Source organism: Rousettus aegyptiacus, unplaced genomic scaffold (assembly GCF_014176215.1).
Source record: "Rousettus aegyptiacus isolate mRouAeg1 unplaced genomic scaffold, mRouAeg1.p scaffold_m13_p_7, whole genome shotgun sequence".
Lineage (NCBI taxonomy): Eukaryota > Metazoa > Chordata > Mammalia > Chiroptera > Pteropodidae > Rousettus > Rousettus aegyptiacus.
Genome location: NW_023416310.1, coordinates 71,504,298 through 71,525,980, shown reverse-complemented (window position 1 = coordinate 71,525,980; position 21,683 = coordinate 71,504,298). Strand labels below are relative to the sequence as shown.

Genomic DNA, 21,683 nt, shown 5'->3' with positions numbered 1-21,683 from the left:
CCAGTGCGAACAAAGAACGATAATTTCCCAGCACGGAAGACTTTTTAAAAAATGTACCTCTCCTGTCTCCTCTCCCCGGGAACGGCTGAGGGCTGGTCCCCAATAAAACACAGCAGCAGATGGGGAAAGGGAGAGGCTGGAGTCGGAGAAGAGGGGATCCCCAGGACGACGGGAAGCCGATCGCAGGGACCGAGGGGCCAGACCTGGGTTGGGGGCTGAGATCCGGGGGGAGGCCTTGCAGCTAGGTGCGAGTGACCGATGCCAACGCTGGGCAGAGGGTGCCGGTCCCAGGAAAAGGCTGACAAACGCTGTAGCTACTACAAGTTACAGGGGAAATCGCAACCGTCACTCAAGCTGCAGTCACACTCAGAAAAACGCAACAGTAACAAACTACACTTAAACCGAGAAAACGCAACAGTCACTCAAGCTGCACTGTGACACAGGACGATGCGACAGTAACAAACTACACTTAAATGTCCCGCCGGGGCACAGGCCTGGCATGGGCGGCGGGAACGGTCTCCATCTTTATTCCTGCTCTTAAGACCTGGAGTCCACTGACCCCGAGGGCACACGTCTCACGACATGCCCGAGTCCGTGGCAGCCGTCGCCGGGGGAGAGTGTTCACGCTTTGGAAAGGCAACCCGGACGGCCTGCGTGCCATCGCTCTGGGAGGTGGCCGCGACGCCGCTCTGAGGGGGGCCCGGGAGTGGCGCACATGTCCCTCAGGGGGGCCACGTCACGGGACCTCCGGGGGGACAGGCCGCCGTGAAGCTCCTGAACGCCGCCACGCGGGAAGACGCCAAGACACGGCGAGGAAGGGTGACGTCGGCTGCAGGGGAGCGTGAGCTCTGTGAGGTCCTTGGAAGGGACAGGCAATCACGCCTGACGGGCCCTGGAGGAGACGCAGCTCAGGGACTTATCTCGGGGAGCGGGTCACTGTCGGAAACGTTTGCATTTTGTATAACACGTGTACAGACAGTACTTCTGTAATCAGAAAGAAAAAAAGGGGAAAGAAAAGTCCCAGAGGCCAGTTTCTCAGACCTGCCCCGAAGAACGTCTGTGTCGCCCGGACGGAAGTCCCGTGTTGTGACGTCTGGGAGGCTGTTTTAAAACTACTTTCCGAAACGCATTTTGCCGCAGTGAAAACCGGCCGGCAAGCCGCGGGGCTCCTCCTCCCACGCCCATGCTGAGGTGGGGCCCACCCTCGCGGGGACTCCCTCAGCGCCTGCTCTCCAGGTACCCCCTGCTTCCTGGACCCCGGAGGGTGCGACCTGGGAAGGGCTCCGTGTGTCCACGCTGGCCGGGCGCTGCCCAGCACACATGGCCAAGAAACAGTGACTGTGAAGCCTCAAAAGGCCCGCCGAGATGCACCCGAGAACCAGGAAACGCCACGCCCCGCGGCTACGCACTGGAGACAGGAACTTAAGTCCAAGCTTCATTCAGCTTTGTCTCGAGGGCTTAGAGCCAAAAAGTAAATAAATAAATAACAGCCTGGCGGGGATGTGGGCACAAGGGAAACTACGAAGGACGTGGAGGCCCCATCTTTCTGTGTGGATGGACCGATTTTTACTTCTCTGAAGTTTTCAGATGCAGAAAGGGACCCAGTCGGTGTGGGCGGGGCAGGGGGCTGTGAGGTCCACAGGTACGGGTGTGGGGTGGGGGGAGGGAGGAAAACGTCCCTCCAGGTGTCCCACAAATGGCGGGGCCCCTGTGCCATCCGGCGAGGATCTCTGCTTTGTGTGGTTTGACCCCCAGACGGGGCTGGGAGCACGAGGCCAGGTTGCAGCTATGCACCTTTAAGCAAGACGACCACTCTCAAGGAAGGATCCGGAGCGTGCTAGAAAAGCGAAAGCAGTTCTGAGGTAGACCTGATGACCTCCAGACGCCAAGCCATCTGACATTGCAAAACAGAACGATCTGAGTGGGGGCTGAATTTTATCTGGCAAACAAAGCGGGGGCTGTGTGAAGGTCACGATCAGCCGTGGTTTAGATTCCGAAGTCAGTTGCTTTTTCTTTTAGATCACGTTCTGCTGACCTCTGCCGAACTTCAGCCAACAAAGCAACAAATTGCTTTTATTTTTGGTCTCTACATTAGAAAAATCAACAAAAGTCTTCCTAGAGATAGAGCTTACAAAATCTTGCTCTTAATGGGTAATTTAGTTATTCTGTGTTATGCCTTTTCTCTGGCTTTATGTCTGCAGTTTTCTTAAAACTCTAGCTGAAAAGAACACTTTTAGACTTGTCTCTGTTTCTGCAATACCTAGAAAATGATTAACCAACTTCTTATTTCCTAAAAATACTTCGTTGCAAAATGGAAAAAAAAAAGGTCAACAAAATACTGCTTAAGACAGCAAAATTTATTTCAAAGTGTGTTCATTCATTTTCTGGGTGGAGTACTTTAGGGGAGAAAAAACGAAGAAGAAAAAAAAACCGCACACAAAACAGAGGGGAAGCGCTGAAGGCCAGGGAGGGCGGGGCTGGGCCAGGAGCGCGGGGGGGGGGGGGGGGGGGGGGGCGGGGGGGCGGGGGGGGCGGGCCAGAGCGCTGCCCACAGGTGGAGCCCCTCCCCACGTCCTGGGCTGGAGAGGCACAGGGCAAGGTGCAGGGGACCTGGGGCAGGGGGAACCAACCCCCACACCTCCCGAGGTCCGGGCTGCAGGGACCCAGCTGGCCAATGGGATGAGCGGGGCACAGTCACACCAAATTAGGAGAACAGTCCGGAGGAGGGAGGGCGCCCCGGGCTGCAGCTGGTTCTTAGAAAGGACCCTCCCCCCGGCGCCAGCTTCCGTGGGGACCCGCTTAGCTCCTACACCTCCAGAGAGGGGGGCTGCCACCCTTGTCTCCTGGGGAGGGTCCTGGGCAGGAGAGGAAGGGCGGGCCCAGGCTGTTTGTAAATACTCGGGCTCCTCCCCTGCGATGAACAGGACCTTGGCAAGCAAAACCTCAAGGGCCTCTGAGGTTTCTAAAACACTGTTGAATTCCGCAGCGCTAAGATAAACGGATGTAAACAGAAACCCTTCTGTGTGACACTTACTTAAAGGCCAAACAGTGAGAAAGCCTGCCCCAAAGTTATTACTCTCTCTGGAAATATTTTACCAAATGAAAACAAGAAGCCACCCCTTGTGGGCGGCCCTCAAATAAAAGGACCCGGGCGGGGACAGCGCCGCCCCCTCCTGACTGACTCCGGCCGCAACAGCAAGTCACACATGAACCGATGGCCAGTCACACCACTGCCGGCCTTCCAGCCGCACCCGCCCCCTCCTGCTTCTGAGAATCTCTTCTCGACGCCTGTGTGAAGTCGCCCCTTTACTGGGAAAGCATCGTCAGCTCGCCAAGCTGCGCTCGAGCACCCTAACCAGCTGCTGCCACGCTTGTTTAAAATGTGCTCGTATCGTGAGCCCCCGGGGTACAGACTCAAACATTTTCTTCCTTAGGACGCATCTCCGCATTGACGATTAATAACCCGGCGCCAGTCGAAGGCCAACGGCCCGCGGCGCTCTTCACGTGCGGCAGGCGGGCCTTTCGCTGCCCCCTGATGGAGCACGGGACACGCGTCCCGCAAGCCCTCGGCGCCCGGCAGCACGGAAGCGCTGCCAACGTCCCCGCTGCAGCCCGGAGGGGCTCCCAGGCACACACGTCAGTGCGTGTGTTTCATCCGCTGCACCGAGCCTCAGGTTCCCCATTCGGACCGTACCGCCATCGTGTGACCCAGAACACCTGCACCGCCCCAGGAAGGACCCCGTCAGTCAGCAGCCGCCCGCTCTGGCCGGCCCCTGGCGGCCGCTCCCGACTTCCCCTGCTCCGCACAGTTCCTGCCGATGGACTCGCGTGTGTGGTCTTCCGTGCCCGCCTTCCCTCGCTCGGCTCCGTGTTCCCGAGGGCCGCCCGTGTTGAGCCAGGCGTCAGCACTTGCGCCTTCTGATGGCTGAATAACGAACGTCCCACCGCAAGGACACCAGGGGATGTCTGGGCCGCTCCCGCGAGCCTTGGCCTACGTGGTCCCCGCGGACCTTACGGGCCGGCGAGCTGCTGGGCCACACGGAGCTCTGCTCCAAGGGGCTGCACTGTTTTACTGCACGGAATTCGTAATGTGTGAGTTATACACACATAAGTAAACGTGAGAGCATTTCACAGCACAGCCTAGTCATGAACTCAGATGGAGCCCTCATGCTACACATGAAATTCCAGTTAGAGGTCTGGGAAAAACAAGGAGATCACATGCTCGATATTGGGTTTAGAACAGAGCCACTACTAGAACTCTGAAAGGAGCTTAGGAGAAACGGTCTGTCATGCAGAGCTGTAAAGAGCACGTAAAATCAGGCGTGTCCCGTGCTGGGCACCGGGTCCAGCACGCACGAGGCTGTCAGCGCATTCCCGCCCATCGGGGCCAACATGATCACGATGGAACGTAACCAGGGCTGGCCACCCGGCGAACAGAGCGCCCACTGGCTTCGTCCATGGAAAAGCCGGCCCTGAGCCTGCAGGGACCCGCCCTGCGGCGCCAGAACCGGGTCCAGGCCCCAGGCCGAGCTCTGGGCCCGCGGTGCTCAGCGCTGCCCCTGAGCTCCCTCTGCAGGAGAGAGACGCACCTCCTCACAGGCTCCGGAGGGGCCGACTCCCAGCAACGCGATGCAGACGAAGCCCAGCGAGCAGCCAACGCGCCACGGGAGGGAGGCAAGGGCCCGAGTGGCACACGGACTGTGACACAGGGACGAACCGGCAAGTGACGCCACACACGAGCCTCTGCGGGTGCAGAAACGGGGACCCCGAGCATGGCTGGCCAGTGAGGGAAGGGCCCTGCACCTGGTGAGGCGGAGCGGCAGCAAGACCGGCTCCTGGGGCCGGGGGTCCCCCGGTGCGGTCCCCAGCACGGCTACGTTCGTGCCTGCACTACGGCGCGCCGTGCTCCTCTGCGGGCTCCGCGGGCACCGATGGCGGGCGGCCCCGGCGCGAACGGCTGCGGCCGCGGTGACCGGCGCCGCCAGGTGCCACACGCGGTCAAGGGGAGACGCCAGGCTCATCTCCAAACGCCCTTAGTGAAGCAAGGAAACTTTCAAACTTGTTGAGCCTTGACCCTCAGACGCACGTCTCTTCACCAGGCTGTGACCACGTGGGGCGAAGGCGGGACTGGCTCTGCGACATGACAGTGGCTGTCACCGAAGCGCTCGTGCCGCCGAGGGCTGACGGACAGCTCAGCGGGACACCCTGCCGGGGGCCTCTGGGCACACGACTCCCTCCGGAACCTTCCCCCACGGCGGCGACGTGCCAAGGATGAGAGAGGTGGGGCCTTTCCCTTCTCAAATCTGGATTAATCTCAAAACTTCACAAAAAATTTCCACAAATAAATTTTAGAAAAACAAAGTTCACCAAATCCTGGTATACAAATATACTTTAAAATACTTGCAACGTCTTTTTGAAACAATCCTACCTGTGATTGCGGTAAAAGGCCCTAGCATACAAAACGTCAAACTGGCAAGGTGAAGAGTTAGGCAGTGAGTCTTCACGTTATAGGGGATTCTCCAGAGACTTATCTGGGGAGGTCCCCCGACGTTCTTAAAATAGTTTCGCATTTTCCGCCCGCGTGCCATTTTCCAGAAACACGTCGACGTGGATAAAACGCGGAACGTCTGCGTCATTTCCCCTTCCTGACCCACTGCCAGCACGGGGACCCCAGCCTTGGAGGGGAGCCGGGGGCGGGCTGCTCACCTGATGGTGCCGGTGGGGGAGGGGACGGGGCTGACCAGGCTCCGGAGGTCGGGCTCGGGGATGTGGATCCTCAGCGGGGAGATCTGCGGGTACAGCGGCCGGAGCGGCGACGCGGGGGCCTCCTCCTGGGGGAACAGCGCCGTGAACTGGATCCTGATGGCCGTGCTGGGGAATCGGAGCGTGCACCTGCGACAGGAGGGAGCGGGTGAGGCGGGGACGCAAGCGCGGGGCGCGCTGCCACCCAAGGCGCGACTTACGTCGCCCGCGCCCACCCTCGCCGCGGCTCGCGTCCCGGGACCCGTCCTCACGCCCTCGTCAGGACGCCCCAACACCGAAACCAGGTTTCCTTCTCCGGGGCCTGCGAACGGGAGACTCGAACATCCCCGAACACCTAGGACGTCGTCTCCGACAGACGTCCCAGCCAGAGAGACCTGAGTCCCGCCCGCTGTGACCGCCACCGCCGCCCCGCGTGGGGCTCGCTGCCCACGGCAGGCGACCAGAGCAGCGCTGCGGCCCACGACCCCGCCGGCGGGAGCTGGGGGCAGCATGGCGGACGCGGAGGGCGGCGGCTCTGGGCCCGCCTTCCTCCACACGCGGGTGACCACACGCCGGCAGCCTCGCGAGCCACAAGTGCAGGGACCGGGGGCGGGGTCCGCCTCTCAGAAAGGGGGCCTCGAGAGCCTGGGCATTCTTTACCCGGCACGCCTTCCGGAAACCCGCACCGCCAAGGTACCAGCACGCTGCTCCCGGTTGCGGCGGCTCGAATGAGCGCAGCAGGGCCACACACAGGCGACGCGGCCCCCCGGTGGCCGCGCAGAAAGGCGCTTTGTGACACGCGGCGGGGCGGGGCTCGGGAACAGTGCACACCAACACCCGAGTGTGCGGATCACGCCGCGGGACCCGAGGCTGAGGCCCCGGCCCCCCGCGTGGACCGGCCGCCTGCAGGCTGCCCAGTGGCCATGTTTCAGCAGCGAACTTCCCCAGCCTCCCGCGGACACGGCAAACGCCTCTGCATTTGAATTCCCTCTTTGCCCCGGTAAAATAGTTTTTAAAAAGCAAGACTTAAGACGCGGGCGAACAGGGTCAGAGATGACGCAAGGTGGAGCATGGGTGCCCCGGCCGCCCCCGGGGGACCCGCTTCTCCCGACATGACTCAGCCGCACGTGCACCTGCTGACACCGCCTGCGCCTCACAGAGGAAGGCGCCGCTCGGCCTGGCCGGCCCGGGATCTCCCAGATACCTCGCAGGGGGCTGCGGGGCATCGCCACGGGGGCACCCCGCAGCCGGGCATGGGGCGGTGGACGCTGCTGCGGCCACCGGGTTTGCGTCTCCAGACCTAGATCGGGACAAAGGGATCCAGATCCCGTCTCCCGACGCTGCTTTCCTGCGAGGTGCTGTCTCGACGCTGGGACGTGCGGCCTGAACGGTGCCGTGTTAGGGACGGAGTCGGGGAGCCTGTCGTGTGCAGTCGGCGTCGCCCCACGGTTCTGCTCACAGGGCCGCCGCCCGCCGCGGTCTGCACACGACCGTAAGCCGCAGGGAGAGAGACGCCGGGTGTCTTTGTATGTCCTTCGCTTTCCCCGACAGAAGTCACCTCGCACATTTGCCTGAGTCGCCTTCTGAGGCCCACGGTCTCTCCACACCTGGGGGCCCAGGGGCTTTGCTAAGTCACAGGCCACCATCCACCCCAGCTCACGTCGGGGGTGGCCGGGAGACCCCAAACCAGAGAAGGATGGAGAGTTTGCAGCCATGACTCGGCTGGGCGCCCCGCCCGGGCGAGCTGAGCTGGGCCGAGGCGCGCTCCCCCCGTGGACCGCAGGACGGAGCAAACGGTGGGGCGCGCACCCCTGTCCTGCAGCCCCAGGTGCGGAGGCAGGACCGGCGATGAACGTTTAAGGCAGTTCCCAGGGCCCTGAACCACCGGTCTCTCCCTTCCCTATGCTGCAGATCAGCAACGGGAGCCTCATCTAACAGCCCGAAGGGCGCAAGTGCTGGCGGCACCTTGACAGGTACTGTGCCAACAGGAGATCGTGTCCCACTACGGTCGTCAAGGCCAACGAGAAAAACCATGTGGCTTCAGGCCTACGACAGGGGCCACCAGGCAGACGGGGTTTCAGGGTGAAGAGGAGAGGGTCGCTAGGTCCAGAGGGAAGCTGCGGCCTGGGGGTCTGAACGCGGGGCTCTCGTCAGAGCCTGTGTGGCCCCGGGCACAGGCGGAGAGAGGAGCTGGGTCAGCAGGACCCACACCAGCGGCCCCCCTGCCAGCCCCCCTGCCCGCTACGTCTCAGCAGACTCCTGCCTTCACGCCCAGCGGTGAGCGCCCAGGGGCGCCCAAGCGAGGCGTGGGGGCGTGGCTGCGTTGGGGGCGTGGCTGCGTTGGGGGCGTGGCTGCGGGTGGGGGCGTGGCTGCGGCATGGGATGCTCCTGGCGGCGTCACGGAGGAAGCGGGCCTGACCCGCCCACGGCGCCCTCCACGGTCTCCTCTCAGCTCGCAGAACGAGACGCTTTGAACAGAACAGACCGTCGCCAAGGTTCTTCCCAGTTCGAAAACCTAAGACTCTAGAAACCCATGCACACAGGCCGAGGCGCCCGCCAGGCACGGCGTGCGCTGCAGGTCAGAGACGTGGGCACATCGCCCGGAGCAAACGCCATCAGCGCCTGGTGCTGGCTGGGCGGCTCCCGACCAACAGTTACTTTCCAATTAAGGCTTAACGACAAACGGTCTTATGTTATGCACTGCAACAGCTCCTTCAAAAGCATCTCCTGACTCACTCTTCCAAAGGCTACCCTGAGGCGGACTCTCTGCTGCCCGGGAGGCGGTGGAAGCTCCGGGGAGCTGCCTAGTTGTAGGAAGACGCCGCCCCGGGTGCTGGCGGGGTGTGCCGGTTCAGGCCCTGGCCGGAGTCCTGATGAGCATGTTTTGCAATTAAAGCTATTCTATTAGAGGTGCCCCAGGGTCACCCTAAACGCAGCCGCACGCCACATGTCACACGCCTGCCCGGACGCGATGCCCACGTGAGCGGGATGTGCAGGCCAGGACCACCCAGCCGCGGGGGGAAGGCTCCCGCAGCAAGCACGGCTCCTGGGAGGGCGACTCTGTTAGATGTCTAGAAAACCCTGCCCTGACTCACAGAGGCAGAAGGCAGTTTGGTGGCAGCCTGGGGCTGGGGGTGCAGGGCGGGCCGGGGTTGCTGGCAGCGGCGATACCCATGTTTACTGGGACATGTGTTTTAAAAACCAAACCTAAACCCCGCGCTAGACCACCGGAGCGCTCCCTCGGGGCTGCACGCACACCCCAGGAGGCGCGGCGTGCGGCCGTTCAGGGGGACACCTGCCGCACCGCGCCCTCCGGGCAGGTCTTGCGACGCGCCAGCCCCCTCCCTCGTCAGGAAGGCCGGGGACTAGCGTGTGCTTCCCAGCATTCTCGTGAGCATTCGACGGGAAGTCAGAGCAAAGACACCGGACGCACGCGCCATCTGATGCCGACGCGCTCACCAGAAACGGGCCCGCGGGGGCGTGAGACACGGCGACGCACGGTAAGCGATACGGGCCGTGGCGGAGGGCGCGGGGCTCGAAACGGACAGGCGCGGTCCGAGAGCGGGCTGTGGGGGCCGCGCGCGGGGCCCTCGCTGGGCGACCAGGGCCACTCGGGCCTCCGTGCGGCAGGAGCTCGGAGGCGGCGACAGCGGACCGAGTGCAGGCCTGGCCCCCGGCGAGTGGCCATGGCCTGTGCCCCCCGGTGCTCCCTGGTGAACCTGGGGACTGAGGGGTAAGACAGACTCAGGGCCAGGGCGGCACGGAGACCGAGTGTCCTTTGCATGTTGTCGTCTCGTCTTTGAGACATGGGAGATTTGGGAGCAGGAAACGAGGCTGCTGCATGTGGAGGGGGCACGTGTCTCAGACCTCCCGAGTGTCAGACCCGGCCCCGTCCAGCCTGTGGTCTGGCTCCGGGGGAGGGAGCAGGGCCACGCCCCGCGGCAGGGCGTGGAAGCAGGTGTGACTCAGCAGACAACCACAGGGCCTCCGTGGCCCTCCCGCCCCCCTCCCGTGCTCCCCCCCTCGCTACTCCAGGCACGTGCCATCAGGCACCCTTGGGTGGGCCCTGTGCCACAAGCCCCTGTCCTTTACGTAAGGTCTGAAATTAGAACGCCAGAGCACGAGACGCTGAGATCTGTCGGCGCTCCAAAGAAAAATCAGACTGCTCAGGAAGTGGTTTTGAAAAAACGTTTACATATAAAACTCCCAAACCAAAGGATTCCTAAATTTTTAACCCAAAACCTCTAGTTCTGTTAAAAACTTGATACGTGTTTCTAGAACGGCTGTGGGGCCTGCCACGCTGCAGAGACACTCGAGCGCGACGAGCCGCGCGGGGCCCCATTCGCCTTTTCCCGCTGTGCTGACTTAAAGGAGATGACTTCTACAGATCTCCCGACGTGAACCGTCACGAAGTCGCCGCTGTTCATCCAGGGCCTGACACGGTGCGACGCAGCCTCGTCCCCAGGGGCTGATGTTCTTAAGGTTTGGTCCCCAAAGGCCATCTCCAGGGAGCCTTCCTGGATTGCCCCTGCTTGCGCCCCCGCGATGGGCTGAGGGTCACTTCGCGGGGCAGGTGTCGTCACCCTCACCGGGCTGCAAGCCCCTGGGGGCGACGGCAGCACCGCTGCTGCTCTGCTCTCTCGGCGGGCCGGCGGGCAGTCCGCCCACCGCACACGCGTGACCGCGCGCACGGCCCGAGGTCACCACGTGCGTTTCTGTCCAGCACGTAGGGCCCGGCGGGGGGGTAAAGGTGCGCAGAGCGGTGAGGGGTGGGCCGCAGACCAGACACTCCGGACGGGTCGCGGCAGCACGTGGGGCAAGACCGGACCCTGTGTGGGTGTGGCGGCCCGCCCTCTCCCCACAGGGGGCTCCGGCCTCCGACCCAGCCACTCGGACCCGCGTCCACCGCTTCCAAAAAGGCTCAAGAAAAGAGGGCGACGCTGAGCCGCTGCCCAGGGCCTGGGGCGTCCCACCTGCAGACGCCCGCAGCCCTCCGGCGCCCCGCGGGCCAGTCCCCACGAGGTCGAGGTGCCGCCGACACGGGGGTGGCACCAGGGCAGCCTGCCCCGCGGCCCCTGCCCGCTGTGCTGACACTGGTCTGGGCGCTGGGCGCGGGGCACGTGAGCATGAAGAGGAGGCCGCTGGCGGGGCCCAGGAAAGACTCTGACGTGACCCGAAGAGAAACTGGGACCGAACGAGTAACAGTCACCACGACGCGGAAAGGGTCCGTCCCGAGAGCACGGGCCGCGCGCCGCCTCAAGTCCTGGACCCTGCTCCACGGGACGTCCACGTGGCACCGCGGGCTCTGGGCTGCCACGGGCTGGGGCACGGCCGAAGGAGGGACACCCGCTTCAGAATAATCTGCAAAACCAAGAGACTGTTGCCTGACCCTTAATGCACGAGAAATTCAGTAATAACGTAACGATAGTTAAAAACTAGTGCCCGTTGTGAAATGACACGGGACGAAGCCAATTCCACTGCAGCCAAGTCGACACACACGGGAGCCCGGCTCCTGCGGATCTCAGCCCCGGGGAGGCGGGGTGTGACACGGGGGCCTGCTGCCCGCACGTCCTGAGGGCGCAGGACACGCGAGGGCCCACCACCCGCACGTCCTGAGGGCGCGGAAAGTCTCTGTCCTCGCCCCCATGAGCAGAGGGGCCGAGAGGGGACTTGGGGGCGAGGCGGCGGCTGAGCTGTCGGGAGGAACAAATGGAAACAGCAGAGACCAGCTCCACGCGGCCATTTTCCAGGTTCTGGCAAATCAAAAGGCCCAAACACAGTTTCATTAAGCCTGGCTGCGGAGATGCTTCCAGAAGCTGCCGGCAGAGCCGGGAAGAGCAGCCAGGAAGGCGGTTGCCACGGCGCCAGGCGGAGGGCCGCACGGTCGTCTTTCCTAACCGGAGCCAGGGTTTGCCAGGAGCAGGGTGGCCAGGCAGGCCCCGCCCCACCCTGCCCCACACGCCTCGCCACCCGAACCGCAGGGTGCACTCCCAGCCCTGCAAAGAGCAGCAGGGCCCCGGCACACACCTCGCCACACCGCCATCGCGAGCACGGTCTGCATTTCTGCTGTTAAAAAAAACAAAAAGAAAAAGGTTCTATGTCCAAACACAACCGGGCAGGGGCTGAACACGTGGACAAACCGTGTCCCGCCCACACGCCTGCTGAGCTCCGCTCACCTGCCTCGTGGGGAAACTCCAACCATTCTCAAACTGAAACCCAGACGGGTCGCCCCACTGCTGTGAGAGGCCAGCGAGGGCGGGCGCCGTGGGCCCGGGAGCCACCCCGCCACCTGAGAGCTGCACGTGGCGCCCAGCCCACTTCCCCCTCGACCCGAAACCCTGCGGACAGCCCAGGAAGTGACTGCAGTTGACAGACTGAGAAAGCAGACAGCACTGACCACCGGCCGGCGGCCAGTCGAGGCCGGCGTGGGGGCCGCCGAGCACGGTCCTGCTGGGCCTGCTCCCAGGACACAGGGCCGGTGGGGCACCTCGGAACCGGGGGCACCGCCCCAGAGTGGACGAGAAGGCGGGGCCTGGCGCCCCGGCCCTTCCTCCCAGGCGGCTGGCGTCCTGCTGCCCAGCGGGCTCCAACCCGCATCCAGCATCTTAACAGAGCCGCGCCCGAGGGCGACCCGCAGCTTCAGCTGCCGGGCTCACGTCTGCTCCCGGCTCCGGCGAAGGGGCGCGGGGGCTCCTCGGGGGGTTCTCACCGGCAGGAGGAGCAGCCTCCCCTGCCTTCCTAAGGTCTGGAGCTATACGGGGCGAAGGCCCACGCGGGCGTGAGTGAGCGGGCCGTGGCCGTGCTGCTGGAGGCTGGGCCTGGGCCAGCTGCTGCCGGGGAAAGGGCGCAGAAGGCGGTCCCCAGGCCCGCCTCCTTCCCGTGGGGCCCCAGCTAAGAGACCCGGCTCCCAGCCTGCCCTGTAGTCAGGGGCGACCAGTGAGAGGCCGGCAGCAGCTCACGGGCAGGCCTTAAGGACGTCCCTGAAGAGGTGGCGGGGCAGCTACCGGGCATGGCTACCCCTCATCCCCACCCCTCACGTCTCGCCGGGACCTGAATCGTGATGGCCGGTGGGCGAGCAGCCACCCTGCGCACGGAGATCACCTTGAAGACGGGAGCCTCACGTTGGAAGAATGGGGGGCAAAGAATGAAGCGGCCCAGAGAGCAGAACCACATTACGCACACGCGCACACACGCACACGTGTGCGCACACACACACACACGAGACGCACGTCTCTTATCTTTTATGCATTCGAACAAAACTGCTTGGCTTTGGAAGGAATGCGAGTGGGAGGTGGGGGGCCACGCGGCGGAGCGGTGGGGCGGGGCCCCGGGGGCAGGGGCTGTGCCGTGTCCTGGCTCCTGCGGGATAAAGGGCCACGGTTAAATTTAAGTCTCACTGTGAAATGAGACGCAGAAGACGCCTCACCCTCCCCAGTTTTCATCTGTCCCACACGTCTCCGACACTGAAGACCCAGGGCCTCACCCCCTCCGCCCGCCCGTCCTGCGCAGCTCACGATGAGCCGTGTCGCCTGGCCTTTCCGCCTGTCACCCCCAGCACGGTGCGCTCCGTCACTGGGGAGGGGGAGGGGGCCGACCCAAGGACGGAGGGCCACCAGCGTGCAGGGCGCGGCGGGCGAGGGGCCTCCGCGCGAGGGCCGGCAAGCGCTCCGCGTGGCAGTGCTGGCTCGGGCGCTGCCTGTCTCGGCCGGCCCGTCGCGTGGGGGGCGGGGCCGCAGGCCGGGGTCGGCACCCGCGTTTCCCAGTGCTGCCCGCGTGGGGACCCTGGCCCAGCCTCGCACTGAGTCAGGCGTGTCTGTCCATTTATCAGCCGCACACGTGACCAAGCGTGACAAGCACACTTTAACGGAGGTGGTGGCGTCTCCTCCTGCGCCTCACGGACGCTGCTTCCTGGGGGCCTGGCCGGCGCCCGGGCTCCCTGCGGCCACTCCGCCCCCAGGCCGGCAGGGTGCCTCTGGGAAACTCCGGAGCAAGTCGGGACCCCCTGCTCAGGAGCTGCCCACGACTGGTGGAAGCAAGTACGAACTTCTGAGCCCCGCGTGACTGATGCCGCCAGCCCGTCTGTGCCCCTCAGTCCTGGTCTCGCCACCCCTGCCCTGCCGGGGCCCATGGGGTGAGCGTCAGTGCGCGCTAAGAGGCCTCCTGGAGCCCGACCCACAGCAGGCCCCAGGCCCCCCCTCCCAGCACCCTATTGTCTTCCAGGTGTGCGTCATGCTCTGCGACACCTTTTTCGCCTCTGCCTGGCCCACTGGACGGCTACCTCCCAGGGCAGGAGCCAGGCCTTTCCTCTCGCTGTCCCGCCCCAGGGCCGGGCACCGGAGAGGCGCCTGGACACCGGCGAGCCGGGAAGACACGGGGCCAGCGCCGTGGGTTCTCACGGGTGGAGGGCTGGAGTGAAAGATTAGGGCAGGGCCGTGCTCTAGAGCCTCCAGGACACGGGCCTGGCCGTCGCAGGGAACGCCAGCCTCTCGCCATGGCTGGTGGCAGGGGTCACGGCACTGGCAGAGGCCACGAGGCCACGGGGGTTGGCTGGGAAATTCTGGCGGGGTTTTCCATCTGGTTTAGCTGCAAGGCTCCGCGCAGGGCCTCGGCCATGCCCAGCGTCCTGTGCGCATCTGAGCTGCTCCACAGGAAACCACGGCTGGATCTGGATGGAACCACCCCGCGGCAGCACCTGGCGGTTCACAGCGAGGGTCACTAAGCGAATGGAAAACCCCAATGGCAACGATGACAATAGAGCAAATAAAGTCCCAGGGATATTCAAGACCTTTAAGAAAGACTTAATTAAAAAACAAAAAAGGCCCACTTGGACAGGAAGACGGGCCAGAGTTTGCGACAGCTCACACAGGTCCGTCTGGTCCTTAGGGAACCTCTGTCGAGGGGGGAAGGGCATTGAAGGAGGCGGCGAGGACGAGAGGACACCACAGGCAGGGGGGCTGCAGGCTGACCGGGCCTCACCCTGCTGGGCCGGGACCTCGGTGGAGACGTGCTTCTGAAAGCGCACCCCGTCCCCGAGGGCCGGGGGCTCGCGCCGTCCCCACCGGGGACCAGGGGACACGCGCCGTCCCCACCGGGGACCAGGGGCTCACGCCATCCCCACCGGGGACCAGGGGACACGCGCCGTCCCCAAAGAAGACAGGGCACAAGCTGTTCCCACTGAAAGTCTGTGGGGCATCATCCCCCTGGAGACTAGGGCACCCAGTGTGTCTCAGTCCCAGGCGGCCGGGGGTGGAGCACGTGTATGGACCTTCGCATGCCCTCAGCATCCTGGAGGCCACTCAGGAAGTCGCAGGGGGTGGCCCCCTTCGCCCGTCAGAGCAGCATCAGAGGGGGGCTAATAAAACACGAGGTTTAAATAAAACCAAAAGTCATCCCACATCATGCCCCAAACGTCCAGGTGAGAATGTAAACTACTCGTCACACCAAGAATGAAGACGATCTCAAACGAAATAAGAAAAGGCGGCAACAGACCCGACACGGAATGACGCTGACGTCAGAGTTACCTGATGGGGGGTTTGAAGCAGCCGCCGCAAGAACAGTTACAAGAAACAGAAAGTTCAGCAAAGAAACAGAAACTACAGCCTCCTGCACCTGTGGGACCATCGCGAAAGGTCGCACACTCATGTCATCCGACCACCAAAAGGAGACCGACGGCGGGGGGTGGGGGGGAGAGCATCCAACGAGGGAACGGCTGAAAACGTCCCAGCCTGGCAACAAACATAAACCCGCAGATTCGAGAGGGCGAGTGAATTCCCAAGAGGACAAACCCTAAGAAACCCACGCCAACCAGGAGACGTGATGAGGACAGCTGGGACCTGGGGTTTGCTGAAGCGTTCTTACAGGACACTTTCTTGAAACGAGCATCCGTGGACGATACAGGCTACTCGGGCGTCTACCCCAGAGAAACGAAAACGTGCGTCCACTCAAACCCACACGTGACTAGTCACGGCAGCTGTACGTGTAAGAGCCTCAAACGGGGGTCAACCAGTGCCCCTCACGAGGTGAAGCTTAAACAAGGGGGGAGGGCGGGGCGGGGTCGGTGCCCTCAGCGGACCATCAACTGCTCAGCAATAAGAAGTCACGAGACACCACGGAGGCGGGTGCCGGGCCCGAGCCACCACGGAGGCGGGTGCCGGGCCCGAGCCGCCACGGAGGCGGGTGCCGAGCCCGAGCCGCCACGGAGGCGGGCGCCACGGAGGCGGGTGCCGAGCCCGAGCCACCACGGAGGCGGGTGCCGAGCCCGAGCCACCACGCAGCCGGGTGCCGGGCCCGAGCCACCACGCAGCCGGGTGCCGGGCCCGAGCCACCACGGAGGCGGGTGCGTGTGGGTCTGTTCACACAACATTCCCAACACGACACATCAGAGCTGGAGAACAGGGTCGCGGGTGCGGGGGGCTGGCGCGGGGTTAGCCCGTGACTGCGGCAGGCAGCGCGGGGCGGGAGCAGGGTGGGGGGACGGCTGCGTGTCTCGGGGGGCTGATGGGGACACAGAATCACAGGCTGCAGCACCGTCAGTTCCCTGGTTCCGACGCGGCCCTACAGTCCCCTAGGACGTAACTAGCGTGGGAGCTGGGTGCCGTGTACGGGGGACCGCTCCCAACGTGTCCGCGACTCCCTGCGACTCTGTGACCACTCAAGATAAAGAGCGGGCCTGCGGAGCCAGGGGCCACGGTGACAGCAGGGTCCCCCGCGGGCCGCGGCCCACACTCCGCCCTGGACCGCCGCGTGCGCGGGCACCTGCCGGCCCTTCCTTCAGAACTGAGCCGTTGTGCGGAGGGGACGGGAAGGCGCGGGCCGGTTCGTGCACAGGGTCCGCAGCCACCTGCCGGGGAGAAGGCGAGAAGGCCACGATGCTCAGTGCCTCCCCGCGTAATCCCTGCACTTACGCGGGGAAAAACCCGGCACCCGCGAACAAAACCTGAGAGAAACGCAAGCACGTTATCAACTCAGGGTGCGGCCGGCACGTTCCGCAGGAAGGTCATGGAGCATGGACCAGCTTGCTGTAGCTAAAAATGTAATACGTCATCATGATGATGCTTTAGAATTAGTGCTGCTTAGAGATGTAATTCAAGCTTTTTTTTTTGCAGATGAAGAAACAGACTCTCAGAGGATGAGGGGCCGCCCAGGCCCAGTGGGCAGTGGGTCAGGTGTGGGCGCGGGCCCTCGCCTCTGGACCAGGAGGCCCCTCCACCGCGCGTCTCGACCCCTCATCCAAAGGGGCGCCTCACTGCAAACACCAGACACAACACCACCGTCAGTGTTAACTTTACATATACGTAAAAAAGAAAAATCGAGCCATCGGCTTCAGACAACCCACGGGGCCCCACGTGCAGGCGTCGGCTCACCCCACCTCTGCGGGCCGGCTCCCCGTCTGGGAACCGAGGTGTGGACGCGGCTTGCAGGCGCTGGAGGGCCCGGCCGCTTTGCACTGAGTGCGCCTGCCGCCTGCGCCCGCTCCGAGGACGCGCAGGCTCCCTTCCTCCTCTGTCCCCAGCTGAACCGGGGCGATGGGACCGGGCTCGGGGCCATCTGTGCTTTCTCACAAGAGTTTGGGCACCGCCTGCCCACTCCACTGGCAATGCGGGGATCGATCGCACCCGGACCACGGCAGCCCACGACCTGCCGAGAGGCCCCCTGTTTGCCAGTCCTTTAGCTACGGACTCTCGACGGTGGGGTCCGGGCTGGAGCCGGCGGCTCCTGCCCACCTGCCCGGCCACCGGGAGCTGCTTCTGCCATGTCCTCTTCCTGCTGCTCCGCTCTCGGCCCGAGCCGGCTGTGGGTGGGAGCACCCTTGTTGGTGGCACTGCAGCGAGAGGACCTTGGGGTGCCGGGCAGTGACGGCCAGGGACGCCCGGCTTAACGACACACCTGCACAGCCGCCCGGTGAGACCCGGCTCCTGTCAGCCGGTGACAGTGGGAGACAAAGGACTTGCCAAGTTCCACACCGCACCACGCAGGGGACTCCCAGGCACCCGCCCGTTCACTCCGAATAGCTCTGTGGAGTCCGACGCCGGCTGCTGACAAGCGGAAGGCGCCCCACGGGCCAGCGAGGCAGTCCTGCCCACGCCAGCAGGGGCTGGGCAGAGCGGGGCACAGCGCCGGCCTCGCTAGAGCCCGCCCTGGGCCCTCGGCCCCGCGGCCGCCACGCCTGGCCCAGGTCACTTAGCCTGACGCCACAGCCCCTCCGAGATGCTCCGCCAGCACGCCCCGCCCCGCCCCCCTGCAGGAGAAACACCAGGACCGGCCGGGCAGTTCCGGCGACACCCCCCCTGCATGGCTTCCCCACCCGCACCCACGAGGCAATGCGGGCAGCACGGGCCCCCCGCGCCCCTCCCCGGCACGCGCTGGCTCTCCTTGGCGGGAGGGAGCGCGGGTGGAGGGGACGCTGCTCTTCCGCGTCCTGCGCGGGGCCGGGGCCGGGCGCCGGGATGCGAGGCGCCCGGCTGCTGGCCTCACGGCCTCTGAGGCGTGAAACGCGGAAAGGTGTCACCTCTTCAGCAGACATGTAAATCAAAATTTGGAGACGTGCCCTAAAGAGAAAACGAACGAAGAAGCACCCCTATTTTTGGAGCGCGCGAACCCAGGCCGCCAGGAGAGACGGGGCGACGCTCCTCCGCAGAGCTGCGGCACGGGGGCAGAAGGCGAGGGCCTCACCTCCGTGTCCCCCACCCCCGCAGCAGCGACGAGACGTGGGCGTCGCGATCCTGCGCTCGAAAACGGGACGGAGAGTGTCTCAGGTGCCGTGGCGCCCGACCTGTCGGGACGCGGACCTGGCCGGTGCCCGTCCCTGGGTTCTCTCCGCCTCGGATTCCTATTGCGCTGGCCTCGGAGGGTGCAGGCAGGACCCCCGAGCCGCCTCCAAGCCCAGGGCCCGGCACACGACAGAGCCGAAACAACACACAAAAAGCTTTTTTTCAGTACTTTAAGCTCACGTAATGGGCTATGAACAGTAATAAACTTTTTCTGTCAATTGTTTAAAAATCTTAGTAACTAGAAAAATAACAGGGCAGAAAAATACATATTTTTCCTAAACTACTAATTTACTTACATAAATTACCTGAACGAGGTATCCGATTATGAATCTGGATGTGACGTTTATCAACTGCAGGGGGCCGGGAGTGGCTGTCCCCCAGAAGCATTCGCCGCGTTCCCCCTCTGACCATAATTCAAAAATGAGGTCTGGCTTGGAGTTCCGCAGAAGTCACAGAGCTATGGGCGCCATTTAAAAATAAGCGTCACCTCTTGTCAACCGGAAACAAACGGAACAGAGATGATTCGGCCCGGCCCAGGGCCCGGTCCACGCCGACCCTGCTGTGTCAGCAAACCTCGCCCCGGCTGTCCGGCCGGCGATCGGTCATGAACGGGTCTGAACGCACTCGCGTAGGAGCGGAGCTATCACCCGAGACCGTCACGGGCGAGGGGGCGGGAGGCCCAAGCTGCGCGGCGAGAAGCCAGGGGTGGCGCACGCCAGCCGAGTGCAGACGCGGCCGCGTTCGGGGTGGGAGCTGAGGCTGAGCTCAGGGAGCGGCGGGACGGTTCTGCGCACGGCCGCGTCCTCTCTGGGGAGACCGAGGCCAGAACGACGGGGCCTGGCCACCTCTGGGGAGCCTGCTCCTTGATGGTGGCGAATCAGAGCGAAAGGCACATGTCGCCTCCACCTCCGTGGCCACGTGCTGTCCCGAGGGGCGAGAGGCTGCGAACTGCGCCCCAGAGGGACGGGCCGTCCTCAGTCAGTGGTCCTCAGAGCCACCGCGGCCGGCGCCGCGCGCAGAGCAGACGGCACCTGCCGCGCTCGCCCCCACGTTTCCGAGACAGGGTCCGAGCCCCAGGGAGCGACCTCGGGGTGGGGGTGGGGGTGGGGGGCACGGCCGGCTGCGTGAGGCTGTGACGTCTGACCGTCCGGCTCGCTCGACTCCAGCCGTCTCGTGTGAAAAGGCCAGTGACCCAGGAAGCTACAGACACACGGCACAGACAGTCCACCTCCAGCACCCAAGGGTGCCAAGTGTGTGACCCTGACAGCCTGTGTCCCCTGCCCCAGCCCCCTCCGAGGGCACGTCTCGTTTCCTGGTGCCCCTGCCCCAGTCCTGACCCTGCACATCTCTCACCAAGTCCGACCTCACTCAAGGTCAGCACCCGCACCCAGCGGCCGGGAGAATGGCGGGTGGGCCTCGCCGCCGTCAGCAGGGTGCATCTGCGGCTGGCCTGGCCTCCCTGGCGGGCATGTGGCCGGAGCAGCCAGCCTTGACCCGGCTTCACCAGAGCCGCCCCGTGCGGACCGCCCTGCGCTCCTGGCAGCACCCACAGGAAGAACCGGACTGGAATAAACTCGGTCTCGGGCACAGCGTCATAGAGGGAGACCCCGGTGAGCAGGAAAAGCGATGACGGCTAAGGGTCGGGAGACCTGGGGCGGAGCCCGGCTTTGCCGCCTGCAACCAATTATTCGGGTTCTCCGGGCGCCCAGAGCTCCGGAGCCCTCTGAGGATCGTGAACCTCGACCCGGCTTCCTGGACCCCCGAAGGCCAGGACGGCATCTAACAAGTGCTCCCCGGTAACACCGAGGGGTGCCCATCTCCGCCGAGAAGAACCCCACAGAGCAGGGAAGCAAACGAGCCACAGGACGCTGACCCGGAGCGGCAGCAGCAGTGAAGACAGCGACCGGGAGGACCCCGAGCCGCGGCACGGCTGCGCCCCGTGGTGACGGGGACGGCGCCAAGCTCGGTTCCCGTCGGATGCAGCCTGGGCCATGCGGCCCCGGCCCTGTGGCCGCGGCGAGGACGACGGGACCGCGGACGGCCTGCCTGGCGCCCCTCTTCTCTCGCGTCCGCGGGGGCCTTTCTGTTAGAGGGCGGTCGCCCACACAGACCCCCGCACGCCACCCCTCGGGCACGCGCTCATCACCACCCTGTCCCTGCGGGCAGCGAGTGAACCAAGGCCACAGGCAGGAAACCACTTCGCCCAGTACTTTCTGCGAGGCTCCGTCATGTCAGAAAGGAAGCAGGCAGCTGCACTGTTTGACAGACGGGGAAACTGAGGCTCACTGGAGATAAGTCACCTCTGGGACTCACTGTCCAAAGTCATCGAAACGGTAAACGATGGCTCCTGTTCCAGCTCGTTTCTCACCTTCTTACGGATGAGAAAACAGAGAAACCGAATTTTGTCAACTGGTTTTTGACAATAAAAATCATAACTGCGGCTGAAGCACCCTACCACCACGTGACTTAACGTTAAAAAGCCACCCTTCCGCCTGATGTCCGCACCTCACGCGTCAGACAGTGGGCGGCTGTCTGCCGGCTCCCGCGAGCTGGGCGTCGCCCTGGGTGCTGTCCTCGGCGAGCCCGGCCACCCCGGCCACTGTGGAGGTGAGGACCGCCACCACGCCTGCCTTGCAGGTGAGCAGCGAGAGGGGGCGCCGGGCAGCTCCAGGTGACTCTCCGGCAGGGAGTCAGCACTGCCCTGCGGGACCTCGCTGCCCACGCGTTCAAACCCGGGGCAAAATGTGCAGTTTGAAAATTTTAACCACGTGCATTAACTTTAGTGTGGCCAAAGGAGTTCACCATTTCACCAGTCAAATTCTGGAACTTCTCCCTCTGGACGCCTCGCACCCTCACGCGCCACCACGACCCGCGAAGCGCGTGCGCGCCAAGTTCTCGGGCGAGGCCCGCGTGGTGCGTGGGGTCAGGACTGGGGTGTGGCCTGCCCTGGCAGACAGGGCTGGAGTTCCCCAGGTCGCAGCCGGCCGCGGTGGGCCCGCCACGCTGCCCGGACACGGCCTCCCCTGCCGCGTGCCCGCCCGGCCTCTACCTCGGCAACACAGTTATCAAACGCGTAGGCGCCTGGCCCCGTGCAGGCCCTAGGAATAAAATACAGAAGGCACAGCAGCTTCCCCTGGAGCACGGGGCCCGCGACCCCGTCAGGGAGGCGGG

General features: G+C 64.3%; 1 protein-coding gene across 1 annotated transcript in view; it reads right to left on the bottom strand.

Moving 5' to 3' along the window:
• Nucleotides 1-21,683, bottom strand: part of FOXK1 (forkhead box K1) — a 53,428-nt gene that overhangs the window by 16,922 nt on the left and 14,823 nt on the right. Inside the window, exon 2 of the mRNA XM_016166095.2 lies at nt 5,707-5,892. Coding sequence (XP_016021581.2) covers nt 5,707-5,892 — 186 coding nt within the window. The remainder of the gene's footprint in view (nt 1-5,706; nt 5,893-21,683) is intronic.